The sequence below is a fragment of the Sylvia atricapilla genome, chromosome 10 (genome assembly GCF_009819655.1).
Source record: "Sylvia atricapilla isolate bSylAtr1 chromosome 10, bSylAtr1.pri, whole genome shotgun sequence".
Lineage (NCBI taxonomy): Eukaryota > Metazoa > Chordata > Aves > Passeriformes > Sylviidae > Sylvia > Sylvia atricapilla.
Window position 1 is genome coordinate 20,766,833 of NC_089149.1, and position 19,283 is coordinate 20,786,115.

At 44.9% G+C, this 19,283-nt stretch overlaps 1 protein-coding gene and 1 long non-coding RNA gene across 3 annotated transcripts in view; both read right to left on the reverse strand.

The window, feature by feature from the left end:
• Nucleotides 1-3,523, reverse strand: part of EPHA4 (EPH receptor A4) — a 103,073-nt gene extending 99,550 nt beyond the window's left edge. For both annotated transcript variants that reach the window (XR_010744382.1, XM_066326245.1), the window contains exons 1-2: nt 3,393-3,523; nt 2,427-2,494 (exon numbers count right to left, since the gene is read on the reverse strand). Coding sequence is in view for 1 of the 2 variants with exons in the window: in XM_066326245.1 (XP_066182342.1) it covers nt 2,427-2,494; nt 3,393-3,483 (159 nt within the window). In the remaining variant the exon portion in view is untranslated. The remainder of the gene's footprint in view (nt 1-2,426; nt 2,495-3,392) is intronic.
• Nucleotides 3,524-9,801: 6,278 nt separating this feature from the next.
• LOC136365797 (uncharacterized) overlaps nt 9,802-19,283 on the reverse strand; it is a 44,185-nt gene continuing 34,703 nt past the window's right edge. The window contains exons 2-3 of the long non-coding RNA XR_010744413.1: nt 11,110-11,210; nt 9,802-10,284 (exon numbers count right to left, since the gene is read on the reverse strand). This is a non-coding gene — a long non-coding RNA (uncharacterized lncRNA). The remainder of the gene's footprint in view (nt 10,285-11,109; nt 11,211-19,283) is intronic.

The following is a 19,283-nucleotide window of genomic DNA, read 5'->3' on the forward strand; positions in this document are numbered from 1 at the left end:
ACAGACACACAGCAACTGAATTCAGCAAGTTTTTGGATCTTGTTCTCAATACACCCATCTGCTGACCAACACACAAATGTACAGAGTTTGGCTTCTTATTTCACTAACACACATACACAGAACAAACCCCAGTGCATCTTTCTGACAGAGCTGAAAATAACTACAGCCCAAAATTTCACGCCACCGTAAATGACTCGTAACTCCAAGTATGTGGTCAAAGATGTAACTTTTTGCTTTCAAGTTGAAATTAAGTTTTATAATTCAGCTCTTCCCACAGTTTAATGATGCAGATTAAAACATTCTGGGCACAAAACCTGCTTTTCAACTGCGAAATGCAAGAGTAATTCATTAATTACACTTATAATGCAATTCATTAATTCCTCCAGGGCTACTATATAACTAGTCACTGCTAAATGACTATCTTTGTCTCCAGCCCTTCTTATCCACACAACTCTCACACCCCAGGAACAGTGTGGTTCAGATCTGGAAAAATATCTTTTTTAAACAGACAGTAAAGTATACACAGTTAAAGAAAAACACTGAAGGACAAATTCTTCCCAGGAAGACAAAAGAGTTTGTTTGTGCTGCTTGAAATAAATCTGCAGCATATGAAGTAAAGTAAATGCTTTCCAAGCACTGTATCTCAGAAACAGACCATGTACTCTTAAATTTTTCACTACAGGCTTAAAAATAGAACACACGTATGTAGGTTTAGTGAAACGAGTCACGTCCACAATAAGAGCACACATTTTTCCTTCTCAAGCTTGCATGGTGCTTTCAGAAAAGACATGTGGAGAAAGGGGCAATCCAACAGCCATTAATAATATACAGCTGTCCTCTGATCATTGATTCCACTGCCGACTTATTAAAACTTGTGGTTTAGGTTCTGTTTTAACACACAGCGTAGACATCCCTTGGAGAGCCATCCAAAGAGCCCGTCTCATTAAGCCACATTTCCAGGGTGCAGGATTAACAAGGAAGCCCGACTCTCACCGAGATAGAGCTGTACCTTTCCACGCTGTCAAAAGATGAGGGCAATTGCCTGCAATCAGCACTGAATGTGCACCGTGGGCGCTGCCAGAGGCCTGCCAATCACTTCCCCACTCTCTGAAAAAACTGAAAAACCAAGTTTCGGGGACAGCACAGCGTGCTCAGGCAGAGCACAAGCCAGGACTGTAGTCAAGTTCACCCAGAACAACAATGGGGGAGCAAAACAATCCCCCATTCTCCCATGTTATGGTTATTCAGAGCTTATGCATAATGCATCACCAGCCAGCGCAGCCTCGGATTCCTTCCGCTCATTGCTGTTTCCTTAGCTCTGCTTCTTCTAATTACGAGTGGGAACGCACACACACACACAAAAAAAGTAAATTTGTAGGTTTCCTGAAGAATCCAGTGCTTTCTTGTGCACAGGTCCTGATCTTTCAGCACTTTCCTTTTTCAAACACTTAGATTAGTTACTTCTGCTTTAAGATTCCAAGCTGCTTTTACTCATTTATTATTAAAAGCATTTAGGATTTATTTTTTTTTTTAACATTCATGTTTAGTGAATTGCTGGCATTTTTGCTTAAATTGTTCATATGAAGAAAGAAAAAGCCTTTCTAATTGCTTATTAAAAGAAGGTTCCATGAAGTACAGTCTCCTCCAGATCCCAGCAACTCGAGTCCAGCATTCGAAGGAGTTTCCCAGAGAAGCACTGGGCACCCTGCAGGTCGGGGCACAGATGAGGCAGCAGCAAGGAGCATCCAATAATATAAAGCTAAACCAAAAATTAAGGCTACCTCGTGTGAAGGTCTCTAAGCCCAGCAGTGAACCTCCTAACGTCATCACATCACCACTGGGCAGTGCATTCGAGCAGCCTTCTGGTCAATAAAATAACTGTAAAAGTACATAAAAAGAAACTCCAAGGAATCACAGTCAAGCACTGGGAGCTGCAGTTTGCCTGCTCAGAAACCAGAACACACGATGTTTACACCCCGAAACAGGACAACCGTCCCATCACAACAAAAGGTCTATCGTGTATATTGATCCCTACTCCTTCATCCAGAAATAGAACGGCAACTGCCCTGAACATCTCCCAGCCGAGACGGCCCACAGATAAAATAATAGCAGTCAAGAATGCCAATTCAGTCGGCAGATCACATTTCTTGTTGGTATTTCAGTTTTAAATAGGCATCTAAGCTCATGCCTCAACCAATCTCTTAATTCTGAAACCTCTTTTCTGCCCTTTTGGTTTCCACTTATTCTATGACAGAACTATCCAAAGGGAGTATAAGGTTTCCCCAACAAAGAGTAATTCACTCGGTAAGCCAGGGAAGAAATCTGACCTCCTCACCACAATCAACAATAATCGAGCCATTAGGACTCTCTGAAAGTTACTAATCACCCCCTTTACCCTTTTGATCAGATAGCGGTTTAAAACTTACCCCTCCTTCCAGGGGACTTGCTATCCACCCCAGTTCTCCCTGAACTGATCTGGAATCCAGCAAGGTAACTGCAGAAAGGTACAAATAAAAGAGATTAAATTCCAGCTGCCAAAAGGCAATATGAAAATAAATGCTTTACCTGAACGTTTCCATATGTGCGGAGCACGATCGCATCCACCTTCCACTTGAAACGAAATGTTATTTCCGACCGCGCCAATATCTTAAAAACACTTCCAAAGTCGCTGTGAGGAACGGCACGCTGGTTTCCCGGCGCGCTGGAGGCGCTCGGGGCGCGGAGCGGAGCCCCGGCACACCTGCGACACCCGGAGCGCCTCCGGAGCGCCGGGCACCGCCTGCCGCCGGGACAGCGCGCCCGCAGGCCGCCCACGGGCTCCCAGTCGGTACTTTCCGGGACCCCGGGAGCACGGCTAGGCACCGAGACATCTGCCGAGGGCTCCCGGGGCGAGCGGCGCCCCCCGCCCACACCGCGGGACGGCCGCCGGCTTTCCCCGCGGAGCCGCCGCCGGAGCGTCCCGCAGAACGGGCTGAACCGGGGCCCCGGGGAACGGCGCGGAGCCGCCGAGCGCTCCCGGGAGAACCGGTTTCCTGAGCCGCCCTCCGATCCGGGGCCGCCCCGGCGCCGCTGGCGGGAGCTCGGCAGCCCGGCAGCCCGGCAGCCCGGGGCGGCGGCGGCTCCCAGCGGGACGCGCGGGGCGGGCGGCGGCCGCTCCGCGACACCTGTGCCGGCACCGCGGGCGGCCCTGGCAGCGCCGCTCGGGCAGGTCCGCGGCCGCCGGACCGGCAGAGACCGGCCGGGCCAGCGAGGGGCAAGCGCCGTCCCGGCGGCGAGCGGAGCGGCCAGGCGGGGAACGGACGGGACAGCACCGCCGTCCGCCCGGGGACACCGAACTTTGCCCCCGGCGCCCCGCCGGGAAGACGCGCAGCGCGGCTGCCGGCAAGCCTCACCTTCGTTGGCGGGATAGACCCGTGAGCCGGTGACGGCGCCGCAGACGCCGACGAGGAGCGGGAGGAGGGCGCAGATCGGGACCCCGGCCATGCCGCCGCGCTCCGGCCGCGCTATCCCAGCGGAATAACTGCCTACATGGGGCGCGCGGCGCGCGCTAGACATTGCCAAGGGGGCGGGGCCGGCCCGTCCGTCAGGCGCCGCTGCCAATCGCCGCCCGCTCCGCGCCGCGCGCCCCGCCCCGCCCCGCCCCGGAGCCGCGCAGCCGGGAGCCCGGCCGGGCGCTGAGGGGCGCTCCGCTGGGGCCGTGTGGGAGCGCCGCCCCGAGCGGGGCACAGCGAGCGGCCGCCGGCGCTCCGCGGGGGTCTCCGGCCTTAACAGTGTCCCAACTCCGAGAGATGATGGAAAAGGCGAAAAGGCAAAGTTAGGAGACGCAGAGTGCCAGGGGAGCCGCGGCCGCGGAGCGGACTCGGACCTGCCCCGCGCCCAGCCCGCGGCGGCTCCGCGTCCCGGGAACGTCCCGGGAGCTGCCGCCGCCCGGCCCGGCCCAGCGTTGAGCAACAGCGCCACCTGGCGGAGCAGCGGCTCCCACGGCGGCGGCTCCCCGGGGCCGGACAGGGGCGGACAGGGCCAGGGAGAGACGGGCAGAGATGGGCAGAGATGGGCAGGGACGGGCAGAGATGTGCAGGGACGGGCAGAGATGGCAGGGACGGGCAGAGATGTGCAGGGACGGGCAGAGATGGCAGGGACGGGCAGAGATGTGCAGGGACGGGCAGAGATGTGCAGGGACGGGCAGAGATGTGCAGGGACGGGCAGAGATGGGCAGGGACGGGCAGAGATGGGCAGGGACGGGCAGAGATGGGCAGGGACGGGCAGAGATGGGCAGAGATGGGCAGGGACGGGCAGTGCGGGCGGCCGCTCTCAGCGGCGATTCCCCTGTGAAAGACAGAAGACGGGCGCCGGCGCTCACCGCCAAGGTGCCAATCGTTCACGCTTTTATGCACCGGGGCAGGGCGGGCCGGTGGGAAAGCCGGGTTCGGAGCGATTCCCTCTGAACGCTAACATCCATCGGGGCGTACAGACTGGTGCACATCCCCCTCGTCCACAGCCGTAGGCGGGAGCTCGTCCTCCCGAGCCGTGCCCGGGGACACGTGTGCGGCTGATGCCCTTAGGCTGTCCCCGGGAACCTGCGCTGTGCGGCCACAGCCTCGCTTCGCTTTGAACGCTCCGAACATCGGACTTCTTAAAAAATACTCCCTAAATGCGCCTTGACAACAAAAACGTAGTTTTTTGGAAGCCCGCTAAGCCTTGGGTGGGTCAGGCAGCGTCCGTGGGATGAGCAGCGTCCTTGAACAGTCCGTACTCAGTGCCAGGGCTGCCCTGGAGCTGTGTGTCCGTCCGGCCTGCCGGGACAGCGCTGCGGGACCGGGGGAAGCGGCGCGATGCTCCGCCGCTGCCGGCAGCGCCGCCGGAGCCTCGGGAAGCTCCAGAACCGGCGGTTCCCGCCGCGCCTCCCTCTCTCCCTCTATCCCTGTCTCCCTGTCTCCCTCTCTCCCTCTCCGTCCCCCGCGCTCCTGCCCGGCTCTTGGCGGCGGCCCTGCCTCAGTTTCCCGCAGATGCGGAGGCGGTGACGGCCCCCGGTTCTCCAGGAGCAGCTCCCGGCTCCCGCAGCGCCTCTCGGCTCCCCCCGCGCTCCCCTCGCCCCGTGCGGGACACGGCTCCTTCCCCCGGCTGCATCCCGCACCCCGGACTCGGGGAATCGCAGCCAGACTCTCCGAGCATTTTCCCTCCGTCTGGGATAAAACGAATCCCTGCCAGAGTTAGCTGTAGCTTCCGCACAGAAGCCTTTTACAGGCTCGATTGGCTAAAAAAATACTTCGAAAGCGACTTAAAGCTTGACTAACAATTCTGTGCATCAGGAGACACGCCTGCTCAGAAACTGCTGGTTTCTCTTTAAATCACTCTACTTTCCCCCAAACTCTGTTATCTGTGAAATATAATACTTACAAACACACCCTTACTGACGTTTTTTTGCTTAAAACACATAGTATCTTTCACCTGGTTTAATTTCAGGTCAAGATCTAGGAAGGATGCATTTTTTGGCTCTTAAAACTGCTGTTAAGAAGGTTTATTAACACAGTATTTACAATGAGGTTCCTATTGCTGAGGCTTAGATTGTTTTCCTTAACCTTGAACATTTCTTTTGGAGCTCCCACTGGCAGAACCTTCAAGATAACCTTGCAAAGATAGCTGGTGTGTTTTTCTCTTTCCGTAGAAAATAAATCTTTTAAGCGGCTGCTTGGATAATGGGCGTTAGAAAACAGTGTAGCACAGTCAGTGCAACTGTTAAAACTTGTACTTCCTGACTTTAATTATCTGCAAGAATTCTTGGCCTAATGAGAAGGAAGAAAAGGTTTAGTGCCTTTTTTATTATTTACACAGAAATATAGGCAGTCCTCAATTAAAACTATCTGAATGTTCTTTTCACATCTTTGATGCCTCTGACAGATCTAGTACTAGTCAGGATAAACTTTATGGGAATGGTGAAGCATCAAAACGTCTTCTTTTTTTAATTAAAGTTATTTTTGTGGCAATGCCAGAAGAGTCAGTCGTCATTAAAAATATATAAAATGCTTTGAAACCTTAAATTTTTTCTGTAATTTAATGCAATTTTAATTTGTTTTAAAAAGTCACATAAAATAAACACAGACAATGTAAAAAAGGCCTGCAAATGTAATAAAATAAAATGTTTGCAATCCTACCAAATCTACTCCGTTTTGGCTCCAGTATGTGGGGTTTTTTTAAGAAGTCTTGCCAAAATAATCACAATTTCCTTACTTTGTGTCATTTCAATGAATCGTAAAAGCCCAGCTTGGTTTTAACAGATGCCATTGATACTTGGACTAAATCCTGTTCTTGGCTTCAGCCAGTAACTCCACCCTTCAACAAAGTATCTGACATCAAAATTTATTCCTTAAAATTTTGTTACAGCCGTTGGAGCTGTTGCATTTGTCTTAAACACTTATTACCTGAGCAGCCTACGCTGCTGCCAGCCTGATAATTTATGTTATTGTAACTCACTATCAGGAGTGATTTGGCTTTGATGGGAGCCGATCATTTGCACCATCATCAAGTTTACACCATTTAAACGGTCAATTTAATGCAGCTCAATAAAGCGCAGCCAGCGTCTCTGGTATTTGTCTCAGATTTGTACTTGTCTCAGTTCCTGAGTGAAACTGTATTCACTTGCAGCAGACACTGTAATAATTATGACAGTGTGTTAAATGTTTGATCCTGTCTGCTTCAGAGAGGTCAACCCCAGCCAAATTATTTAGAGATCAGGACTCGAGTGGTACAGACAAACAGGCACATGAACACACAAACACGGAGCCTCGGAGAAACGAAACCATCTTGAAATGTAAGGACTGAAATATTGTTGTATTTCCTACTTACTCACAATTCGTTCTCATATTTTAAAGCACTGAGGGAATATGCTAGTGCATGAATAATTAGGCATTGACACCAGGGCATTGTCTTGGATGCATCTCTGTAGTTAATATAATTTCTAACAGAACACTGAATGGATATCAAATGTCTCACACACATGTATGCTTACACACACAGAGTTGTTTTATATTTTTTCCAATCACAAGCACAACACTTATAAGTTACAATAAGCCCCTGAAAGGGCTGTGATTTTGGATGAACATTCGGTTCTATTTTTATTTTATCTTTTCATTCTCCATTTTTCTATGTCCACCTACTCATGCTCGTCCATCTCCCCAGAAGCTTTTTGCTGTCAGTCAAGTGACAACCTCAGTAGGAAGCTCTGTGTGTTCATGGGCCTCCTGAGGCCCAGCACTACATTTAGATGGGAGAAAAAAAAAATGCAGGGGGGGGGAAGCACAAGCTCTTCCTTTAGTATGCAATTCCACAGCCTGCAGGAAAAATTCACCCGTCTCCTCTGAAAAGCCTTTTCCTACAAAAATTCGGTTCTATTTACTCCACTCCCACACAACTTCCACATTATTTGGCTATTTGCAAAAGAGTGTAAAATAACCCCAGGAAGTGTAAGACTCACACACAGAGTCTCATTGTCAAAGGAAATAATGCCCCAAAGGTGCACCTTTATCAGGCTTGGCACCAGAGAGTCACTGTCGGCTCCTTCCCAGTGCTCAGATGTGCCCTCACTGGATTTACTGATTCTTTTGGATCTGTGAGTATTAAACATTTGCCAGTAGATTACTTGACAACATTTATTGCTAGCTATTTCAAAATAACAGCTTTTTATTTGATATGAGTAAGATTTCATTCCTCAGGTCATGTTTGCTTTAGATGAAGTTGCAGGCTGTAATGCAAAAAGCCATAGCGGGAGAATCTCCATGAAGGTAATATGCATTTCTATAAACATCAAGCTGGCAGAATGATTTTGTTTCAGCTGGGATTAGCAGGAGTTTTGCTGCTGACCTCAATAAGAAAAGGATCAGGTTTATAGCTCACTTGCAAATCCACTCTGCAAAAAATGTGAGCTTTAGACACTGTAGATTATTTACACTTCCTTTTGTTAATCGTGATCATCATCACAAGATTTTCCTATTCATTACTGCCTTGATGCTGATTACAGGACCTGTGACAGTGTCTTTATTCAGAGCAGGCACACGGCGTGACTTGACAATATACAGACAGACAGATGCATAGATTTTTTGCCTTTTCTAACCAGCAGTGTTAAGGGAAACTAGAGAAGCGTAAGTGAAATGTAACAAGATTTTAATGACAATTGAAGTAGTATCTTTTATTACATTGGTCCTGGCAACACAACTCAAATCTCATAGTTAGTCTAAAATTTCTAATACGCCATTACCAGGTCCATGAAAGAAAATCCTATCAGCAAAGCTATTTACAAATCCAGGAGTGTTTACAATACAGATTATGTTTCCTAAAATAAATAAACAGAAAAGGGCACTGGCAAAGGGTAAAATCAGTATGGATGAAGCAGTGAAATAAATGCACCAAGATGTCAGGACAGGTATTACTGCTTTCCACTGAATGAGCAGATCAAATGTTACCAAGGCAAGCTCCCACCTTTGCAGCAGAGGTGTCGGCTCAGCTCCCCGCAGCTCTCACCCTCTGCAGGGCCGGGGGCAAGCAGAGACCCGCAGGTTTTTCCTGTGAAAGTGTGACCAACAAACCAGAGCAAATAACTGTATAAGGCTGCAGGTTGTTTGCAGCGCACAGCTGCTTGGCAACCTGGAGAGGAATGTGCTTGCCCACGTTTCACTGGAAGGTTATTTATAGCCGTGGAGGTTAACAGACACCTTAATTATTACAAATCGCCGTCGAATATCTCGGTGTTTGTACTGCCCGTGCTCAGCTGCGCTGCTTGCCCAGTCGGGATCACTGGGAGCGGCGTCAGCTCCCAGCAGAGAGAAGTTCGTGGGATGGGGATGCCGGGCGGCGCAGGAGCCGTGCCAGGGCCGGGGCCACCGGGCAGAGGGGACATGCAGGGACAGCTCCTCCGAAAGGCTCCTCGGAGCCCGTGCCGTGAATAATGGAACGAACGGCAGGCGGAGAGTCTCCGGCAGAAAGCGTGGGGAACCTGCCTGCAGCAGCTGCAGAGGAGCCTGAGCTGCAGTGGGAAGGTAAAGCTGAAACTACAAACTGCATCCAGACTTCCTTAAGAGCACCCACCCATTTTTCTGCACCGGGAAAAAGAATCAGTCGGGCACACTTGGATTTTCTCTGTCAAGAATAGGGTCGCAGTTTAAGATTCTGAACCAGATTCTGGCCTGTTCTAAAGTAAAGCTGAATTTTACCAGCAGCTTAGCGACTAAGATTTAATATGTAGGCAGAGTTGGGCCCTTCATGAGAAAACAGAATAAATTTATAATTAATATAAATTAAGACAAAGTGTTTCCCAGATTTTTTTTTCATACTGAAATTTTAGGTTTCCTGCCATAATTTACTGCAGGTATTATTAAAAAAAAAAAAAAAAAAAAAAAAAAAAAAAAAAAAAAAAAGCGTTACTTTAATTGCACCAGTAAAAGTTCAGTATAAGTGAAGATTATTTTTGTGCAAAAATCTTTGAATTGTCTTTTTTGTAAAACTGTCAAAAGAATAGAGTGTCAGAGCTCTAATTCATTTTTATTCTGTGTTCAGAGACAGCGATCTTTTCAGAGATTATTTATGCAATGATGGTACCAATCAAACTGCACCAGAGACAGGTTCCCTACAGAGCACTGAAGCTTTCTGGCACTTCTAATAGAGTGTAAATCCTAATTAATTCAGATTAAACCATCCTATCTGAGATGATCCACACATTATTATGAACAAAATATTTGCAACCGTATAGAAGAAAACTGTGTAAAGTAAGAAAAAACACTAACCTCTCCTTCTTTTTTAATGTGTGCTATTTTTAATAGTAGGGCAGAATCTTTGTCCTTCTTTAAAATTAAATAAAAAGTCGTTGCTTTTTGTTCCAAAAAGTGGAAAGTATTTGCACATTTTTTTTTCTATGCAGGCAGGCATGACTCATACATTCACAGGACAGGAGAAAGGTTAATTTTGTGAGTTTACCTGTGGGAGAAAGGCTCTGCTCCAAGTTGTGCACAGACCTCCTGAAACAGCCAGTGCAGCAACACTTTTGAAACTGACTGTATGTGATTGCCCATGTAAAAACAGTGATGCTAAATAAACATAAAGTCAGAGAGATCTGCAGGCTTCTAAGTGCCTTTTGTGCCATTGTTGCCATGAGTATGGAGAGGTGCAGTTCCTTATGTAACATCCATAAAGAAGTGTAGAACTTGTGGTCTAGAGCTTGGCCAGCCTTTAAGTAATGGTGAGCTTACTCAGGATCTGAAGCATTGCCTGTGTTTCTCTGTCCTGATTTCAGATTACCTGCAGACACAAAAGAATGGTTGTTTGTTAGCTAAGAAACTACTTGTCCTGTTTTAGGGAACCACTAACTGGAAGAAGTGAGCATATGTACATGTGTGTACTCTAGTTCAGTATTTACACTGATTTTATAGCAGAATTACTGCAAATTCTGGATTAACTTCATGTAAGTGAAATAGTAGGCACAGAGATGAAAGACTGCAAGAACAATGGGGAAAAAAACCCCAAAAAACCCCATCTCTTGCTTTTATATAGGAGAAGCAGCAGCCATTATTTTCCTCGGTGCTGTCACTGATATTGGAAGAGTTCAGATAATAAGGTGGTTTGTTGTGCTGGGCAATGTTGCCAGAGTATTTCCTTGTTCTCTTTTTATTTATACTCATTTGTTGGGTCTTGTCATGCACTGAGATATTCTTGTACAGCTTTTAGCACAACCAGACCTCAAATCCACTCTCAAGGAGCTGAACATCACCATTGCATTAGAACAAAAGATGTTCACAGGTCTTACACCTGCATTACACATTTCACAGGCATGAACCTCGTTTTAAGAATTTTTAAATTTCTGACATGTAAATTAGTTCCTCCTATTTCCTACACCAAAGGCACCATGAACGATTTTTCTCCAGCTGCAAACACTCTTTGTGTGTCCCATTTCCCTCTGAGTTTTCCTTCAGCAGAAACCATCTCATTCCTTTAATGGAAGTCAGACCCAAACCCTGAGCATATTTTCTTGTACACAGATTGGTAACAACAATAAAGAGAAGGGACACATCTGACATCTCCCTGAATTCTACCTCAAAGGTCAGATTTCCATTGGAAATTACTCACTGATGTTTTACTGAGACAGTTGATTATGAGACTTTCCTAACATGTATGCAGTTGTTATTTGCAATGATATTTTTTTCCCAAAGAAGTCCTCTTGCAGTATTCTGAGGTAAAGAGCAAAAATATTAACTTTGGGGAGAAATGTGCAGCCACTACAGCTTTTACAGGCACAAAAATGCCACCCCTTCAGCTATCTCCCGTGCCCACTCACCATTACTAATCCTTATTCACACAACCACACTGGCCACAGTTTCCAATGCAGACCAAAATTAGTAGTGGAAAACTTGCTTGCCTTGCTTGAACAATGGGTTCAATTCTAAGACAGAGTGTGACTAACTATTTGCCTTGACCCATTATGATCCTTTGTCCCCCATTTCCAGGCCTTGCACAGGACCAGGAAAACAGCAAACAGTCATTTGCAGTGGGTTGGAAACAAAAGGAAAGGATTCTTGGTCATTTTTTTTTGTCCTCTCCCTTCTGCACAAAAGGAACACCCATAGCAAAATTTATGGGTTTTCTTCCCCTGATTACTATCTGAAACTTATATCAAAATATATCTTTGGGAGAAATCAAGTAAAAGAAAATATAGATTTGTTTGAGTTTCACACACATCCACACCCCATTCCAAAATATCAAAAAATGCCAGCAAGATAATCAAACAAAGAGCTGTAAAAGTAAAACAGATTCCCAGTGGTGACATCTGTTAGCATAAGGATTATTCAAACATCTCTGGAGTTTTCCAAGGAAATGCCAGGATGGCTTCCTACCAAAAGGCAACTCATTCTAATATCCTCCTTAGCTAATCTACATACAAACCATGTTTCTGTATTTTGTTGGCACTAGAAAACCCACGTTTGTGTTGACATGGAAATAAAAAGCAATTCAAAGGGAATCTGAAAGTGTATATACTGGGGAATCAGCTTAAACTGACCTTGGGATTAGAGAATTATCTTTTTGTGAAGCTGAGCACAATTGTCAATGCATGGTTTGGTAAGAAATAGATTTATTGTGAAAGCAACTTTATCATCTAGTGCAAGACAGTTTCAATTTAAGAGGACACCAGCATGATAAGGTGGTCTGTAAAGAAATATTTTCAGTCTAGTTTTAATATTTTTTTTTACCAGTGAACACAAACAGGCATGCAAATGTGCAAAACCTGAATAAACATGCTGCAAAGCATGTGGATGGAAGGAAAAACCAAAAGGACCCACTAGAAACTGTGTTGTAAACATAACCAGAGGCCATAAAGCTACTCCAGAGTCGTCCCAGACATGGCATTCTCCATTCTCCTCAGACTTCTCAGAGGGCAGATGCAGACCACCTACACATAGAGCCTCTTGGAGAGAGCTCAGAGGAGGCTGGGGCACCACTCCCTTTGTACCAGTGTCAGAAGTCCCACAGCAGTGGAATTGCCCCAGGAATGACGTGAAGTGTGACACCAGCACTCCACACCCCACGTGGAAATACCGGATGGCTTTGTCACCTGGGAAGTTCCTAGAGCTCATAAACTGATGAATTAATTTTACCTGAGGATTGCAACAATATTTATAGCATTGAGAATGAATCTATCAGAACTTGAAGTTTCCAAACCTTGAGCATAGAAACTTCATTTGAGAAAACATTTACCAATACACCAATGAAATCAAATATAAGAAGACAGCATTTATGGTGTTTGTGAGTGCTAATGATTTTTTTTTTCTCCTTTAATTAAAATTCCCTTTAAAGTGTTCTCTAAATAAAACATTGCTTAAAATGCATCTGCTTCGGAGTCTATCACTCACACTAAGCTTTCAGAAAAAAATTGTCACAACTTAAAAGGCACTATAGGATATTTAGACTAGAGTTATCTCACATGTTCTCTGGCTGCTCTGTTATTTGAGCTCTAAATGTTAAACACGTGAAAGCAACATAAAAGGATCTTCCCTTTAAAGCACATTTTCCAAATTCTCTCTATCTGTTATTTAGAACCCCATAAAGATCTGTGTGTGTCTACCCATCTGCAACCACATTTATTTTTGCATGTTTTTGAGTGCTTATCTCTCAGTGTCATAAGGTCTTCATAAATAAATCAACCTACTTAGATCTGTATGCTTTGAATAACAAGTCAGCCACCAGCAGATGGATACATTTTTAATTAGGTAAGCAGTCAATGCCTGTTGGTTTGAAAACTCTCTTGTTTCTCTTAAAAAGACGGAAACTAACCAAATTAAATCCAAAACTGCAGTGGGACAGCACAGTGGTTTTAATCTGCATGTAGCTGCAAATCAGCTTAGGTCCCAGCCTGTGAGACAGCTTGAACAAATGCAATATTTTATATCAAGCAAACCTCAAAGTGAAATATTTAAGGATCTTGCAAGAATACGTTGTAAACAGTATGTATTTTTCAATACCGCATGCGGTTACTTATGCAATCTTCTCACTTGAGCAAGACTCTCTGATCTTAATTCATTTACTGTGTTGCCTTTGCAATCTCTCAAGCAAAATATTTTTAAGCAGCAACTTTTAATTTACATAATCAGACATACTTTCCCAAATAACATGGAAGAAACTCAGCATTAACAACATCTTGTACTGCTTAAATAATCCATGAAAAGAAACTTCATCAGTTCCAGTTAACTTCTTCCCACAAAAAAAGTTTTCGCATTTGGATTGGGATCAAAATTTAGCTTGACAGATACACTTCTTACTCGTACCAAACTTTCCACACTCCTCTGAACTCCTGCAGCTCCTAAAAGTCCAGGTAAATAAATGCTCCAGAGGACACCAGGGCAGGGGTGAGGGCTGGCCCATGGCAGAGAGTCCCAAAGGAGACTTCCATGTACCAAGGACTTCCAGGGCACCTTGCTGCCTGCAGGCAATGGGTCAGCCCAGAGCCACCTCTCCCACTGTCCCCACCTCACCCATCCCTGATGTGTTCTCCCCATTGGCTCCCACTAACCAAAACAAGGCCTTTTGTGGCCATTTAATTCTTTCTTCCATAAGAATTTGGAAGTTTTCCTGTAGTTTCCCAAGCAACTTCTGTCACTCTTCTGAACTGGTGAAACGAATCAAAGGAAACAGTTCTCCGCCCGGGAAGGCAGCAGGGCTGGCAACAGGCTGTGGCTTCAGGGGTGTGAGGAGACACCACAGCACCTCTGCCTGCCCAGGCAGCACTGGCACTCCCACTGCTCCTTTGCAGGCAGAACAACAACCAAGAGACAATGTCATCCCACACAAAATTACACCTGTCTCAATGTCACCAGGTAGTGCAGACAATTGTCCTTGGAACAAACGGGCTGCTCTGCAGTAGGAGGTCCAGGGTTCCCCACAGGCAAACAAATGTCTCCTGCTTGGCTAAAACCATCCTGCACCACATTTGCTGTGCACATTGACCCCAGTGTGCAGCTGCTCCATACCCGACACCCAAAACTGTCAAAAGAATTTCAGGGGCCGACATGAGGGTCTTATGTTGGTACTGAGGCAACAGAATAAATTCTTCTTGATCCTTATTCAGTTTTATGCTTACAAAAAGGAATAAAATTCACAGAGTAGAGAAAATCTCCAGACATAAAATCTGATACTTAAACAAAACAGCTTAAAAGTAAATGGGCCAGGTTTAATCTTTGATGTCACTTCCTTGGATTTCATGATACAACACCTGAAGTGAATTTTTTCCATTTTACTGCAGCATGCTCTTTTTCCTGTGTAAACTTATGGTAAAATAATAACCAAGTTTCCCATATGTTAAATAGTAAAATTTAGTTCTATCATTTCTTTCTATACCTTTACAGTTCTCTTCAGTTGACTAAATGGAAAATACTGTATCTCTGGAGCATGCTGGAAAAGAAATAAAGGTCTGACTCTCATCCTAGTTTTATGGGGATTGTGCTGATGTAATTGCACTGATTTCTAGGAAATTGCTTCAGATTTGTGCCATTAGTTAGATCAGAATCTAGATGTCAGTGCACCCTGAAAATACCCAGCTCTGCAAAAATATTCTGGATTACTCTGGGTTTTACATCCTGAAGTCTAATTGCACTGTGTAAAATAACATTTATTAAAGATCAGATATGAAATGTAAAGATGGAAATTATTTGAAACTTTAGGATGTAATATTTGCCCACTGATCTACATGGGCCATTATGCCAAAAAAATGTAGTAGTATGGGAAATAAAATTTCTCTTGTATGTGGCATGACTTTATATTCTTAGTTGAAATGAAAATACTGCTAGATGGAGAATATTAGCAGGGCACGCTGAGGCCAACTTGTATTGTTTAGAAAATCTTTTTAGCTGATAGTTCGTGTCCTGTGCTACAATTTTCCTTGTGCCTAGTCTGAGATGTGTGTCGTAGCTCCCAATTGAGAGGGAAGGAAAATGCTGTAATTTAACAGTTGCTGCTGATGAGAGATCACCACATTTATTTGAAAAAGCAGAAAATTGCAGCGGGCTATGCAGAGCCCTACTGCTCCCATGTACAGCACCAGCACTGAACAACTCAAACACAGGTCTTGGAGCTCTGTAGGCTGGAAGGCAGGGGAAGGGAAGGAAAGGGGCAATTGGTGAGTAGGGGGGCTGAAGGCTGACAAAAATGGGATGAAAACACTCTCGCTGTATTTCAGCTCTAAATGAGCAAATTAAAGATCAATGCAACAAAGTGAAGGATGATTTGAGTCCTATGCATCCAAGTATTTTTGTGCTGTGACCTGGAGCCCTGTGCTCAGACTACCCTATAGACCATCCAAACAGCATCACCCTGACTCAGAGGAATAGACCTCATTAGACAACCACCACAGTCTTTGTTTTACCACTTTGTTCAGTTTCTTGCAAGGAGCTAGGCAGCCAAAATTTCGTGAGATTTTTTATGGGCAACAGTAGAAAGATGAAGCTTTTCTAGTGAAATCAAGGGATTTATGATTTACATTGATCTGATGATCAATATCAGAATAAGTTAAAGGAGGATTATGTTTGTTCCATACAACAGGACTTCCAGACCAGCGTTTTAAATGATAAGAAGAGTTGGTGTAAAATTCAAAAGAATATTTTTTGTGCTTGTCCTTCATTCCTGTTCTAGACTCCTCTCCCAGAGTCTCTTAAGTAAAAGTGTATAAAAGCCTAAAGAATACAATACTATTGCTCAATTTTGTCTGCCTTTCATTAACATTTATATGAGTTTATGCCATGCCTTTTGCTGTTTTCCAGCTGATAAATGTTTTTCTAATATTGTGCACAGATCATTTTGCTTATAATCAAGGGAGAGAAATTTAAGTTTGACATCTGAGAGCTTTAGGCAAAAAAATGTCAAGCGTGGACCAGGCGACCACATGAGAGCTGCAGCCTCTCTTTGTGCCCCAGATTGGCTGGTATTGTTTTGATGCTGCTGCAATGGAGCAACAGAACTAACGTAGTTATGAGATCAAGCAGCATGTGGGGGGTTTGGCACCCAGCTCACAGGCGGCTGCTGGCTCGGGTCAGGGGATGAATGCACCCCAAGCACACATTAGGGTGCACAATCATAAAGCTGCATTAGCCTGCACGGGGCAGCCCCACATTCTCGGCCTTCATCACCCCACTTTGTGGGAATTGATGGCCCACAAAGGAGCAGTGGCACAACACACAAAGTGGTGATGCCAGAGAGACTGATGCGCTGCGGGCGGTATTTGACATCTCCTGGCTGTGGGCTCTTGTGTGCCGTGATTTATGTCACCCTAATGATTGATTACTTTCAGATCGTTCCCATTCTACCATATCTCTGAGAATTTCCCTCTTCTTCAAACATCTTTTTGTTCCACCAGCCCTAGGCTGCAGATGGCATCAACCCACGCATCTCCATTGTTTGAAGCCTGCAAGAACTCCACCATTCTTTGGGGGAATGCTCATAGTTGAGTAGCTAATGTCCAATTAAGTCCTGAAACTGTGGCTGTGGGCACTTTAACCTTTTTATTTCCTTGCTCTCTTAGGAATTTCATTGCCCATGACAGCTGCAACTCAACAATACCTAAAAAAGTCATCAAGAAAGAAAATCAGAAGGAGACACATTTTTAAGGTTATGGAAAAGTGCTTCAAGTGATGGCTACAGCTGCATCTGTCACACTTCCGTAAAGGTTCTTCTGATCATGTTTCACAAAGTGAATTATCATCTCTGGCATGCAGCATTACAGCAGACTCTGTGTGAAGACAACAGGCTGAAGCTTCTGCATGCCGGGAAGCCAAAAATGCCTCTGGGATGCTTATGCAAATCATTAGTTTTCTCTGATATCTCAACCATCCTGTGTGACACATAAAATATCAATGACTCAATATTCATATGACAGAAAACTGCAAGAATTCAGTGTATCAAGAAAACATTGAATTTTTAATTTTATTTTTTTTTTAATTTTAGAAAACCTCATAGGCCACAGTGTCAGGGGAATTAGTACAGTGGATAGTAAATGTCTTCTTCAAATCACAGCAAGCAACTACAACAGACCTTATTAGTTTGTATTTTCCCCTTTGTTAGAAAGCAACATTGCCAAAAAGAAAATATTTGTAACAACTTCAGTCACTGACAAGAAGATATTCAAAAGAACTTCAAGTTTCCACAGAAGGCTTTTCTTGTCACTGTGTACATGCAGTACTGCTGCCCAGTGATCTCTGTGTAATCTCTCTCTCTCCTGGAAGCCCTGGCACCTAGAAAGGGATATACCTCAACTCCCAGGAAATCCTTCCAGCTTCATGTTCCTCAAATACCAGCAAACACCATTAGTCAGATACAATACCAAGAAGTAGCACAGATTAATTTGGAGTTTAGGTAGGATGTAACAAAGTCTGTAACACACTTCATTTGTCAACAGATCTGTGAAGGGGTCAGCTCCTGTATACACCTAGTCAGGATTCAAGCCACAGGGCACTCTGAAGCCCATCAGTTTCAGAAGGATTTGGGCTCCTGGCTGATAAGCAGCACTGGCACTGTATGTCCAATGCAGAATTTCCTACCTTCTGTCAAAAGCCAGTGAAAACTTCCAGGTGGACTGGAGAGGTGTGCTGGTATCAGACAAAATACTCAAAGGATTCACATTGTGCCAGAAAGGGGAAAAAAATACCAAGGAAAGAAGGTAATAGCAATAGGTCAGCTTGTGCTGGCCAAAGTTACAACTGATGGCACTTTTTCTTAAAAACAAAATGATCTGAAACTATGGCATTTAATAGTTCCATGGGCAGAGCTAATTTCTCATCCAGTGCTGCTCATCTCTTGCTTTGTTTAATTTTTGTACAGGTAACAAGGGATGCAAGAAATCTGTCAATGGCTCCAAGCCTGGATGTGTCCTCAGAGTGAAGATCAGAAGCACTGATCTGTGTTTTCCTTTCTCTTTTCTTTTTTTTAATAAGTATCTGAGGAGTTCCTGTGAAAGCATTTAATGTAACTGGGTCACAAAGAATGAAAGCTGTCCTTGGGCAGCCTTTGAACAGGCACAAATATGTTTTCCTCTTTATTTCTTTTTTAGCAAAGTAGAAAACATAAGCCCCTTTCCATAAGGTTTATTTCATTTTTAACAGGCTCTGCAACTCCTGAGAAGCCATAAACAGTGCTCAATGTAATTCAAATAGTCTTCAATACACACACTCCAGGTCTGATTCCCATTTAAACTAAGGTTTGCATTATCTTAACACCCACTGTAAAACTGTTTTCATTGCTGGAACTGCAAGGAAGGGTTTAATTTTAGGGAGAGGGCAGATCAAAATATTTTGACACTGGCAGTTCAAAGAGGAGGTCCCGTGCTGCAGAGACAGCACTGCCACCCATGAAACAAGGGCCTGACCTGTACTGATCCTGTACTGATACCCAGCTCTCATTGCTTCAATTTACTCACATGCTGTGGATATGTAGAACTTTTCAGATGCAAGAAAAGACAGCAAATGTGTTTTTGACAGAGGGCAGATGAGCCCATGTGCCCTGACAGTGGTGAGTGATCCCTGTCCTGGTTCCCTTTGCAGGGGTGGGACAAGCCCATAACATGCTTTCACTGCTTTGGGCCACAGTGATCTTAATCTTCCAATTTAGATATATTCAATATAACCTGGCTGTAATGAGCCAAAAAAATCTAGAAAGGGATATATATTTGGAGAACTGAGAGCATATCTATGGCTTTCTTTGGCCATACTACCTTTAAGCTGCCTTGTGATCCCCTGGTGGCTGCCCACAGTTGCCATGAGCTACAG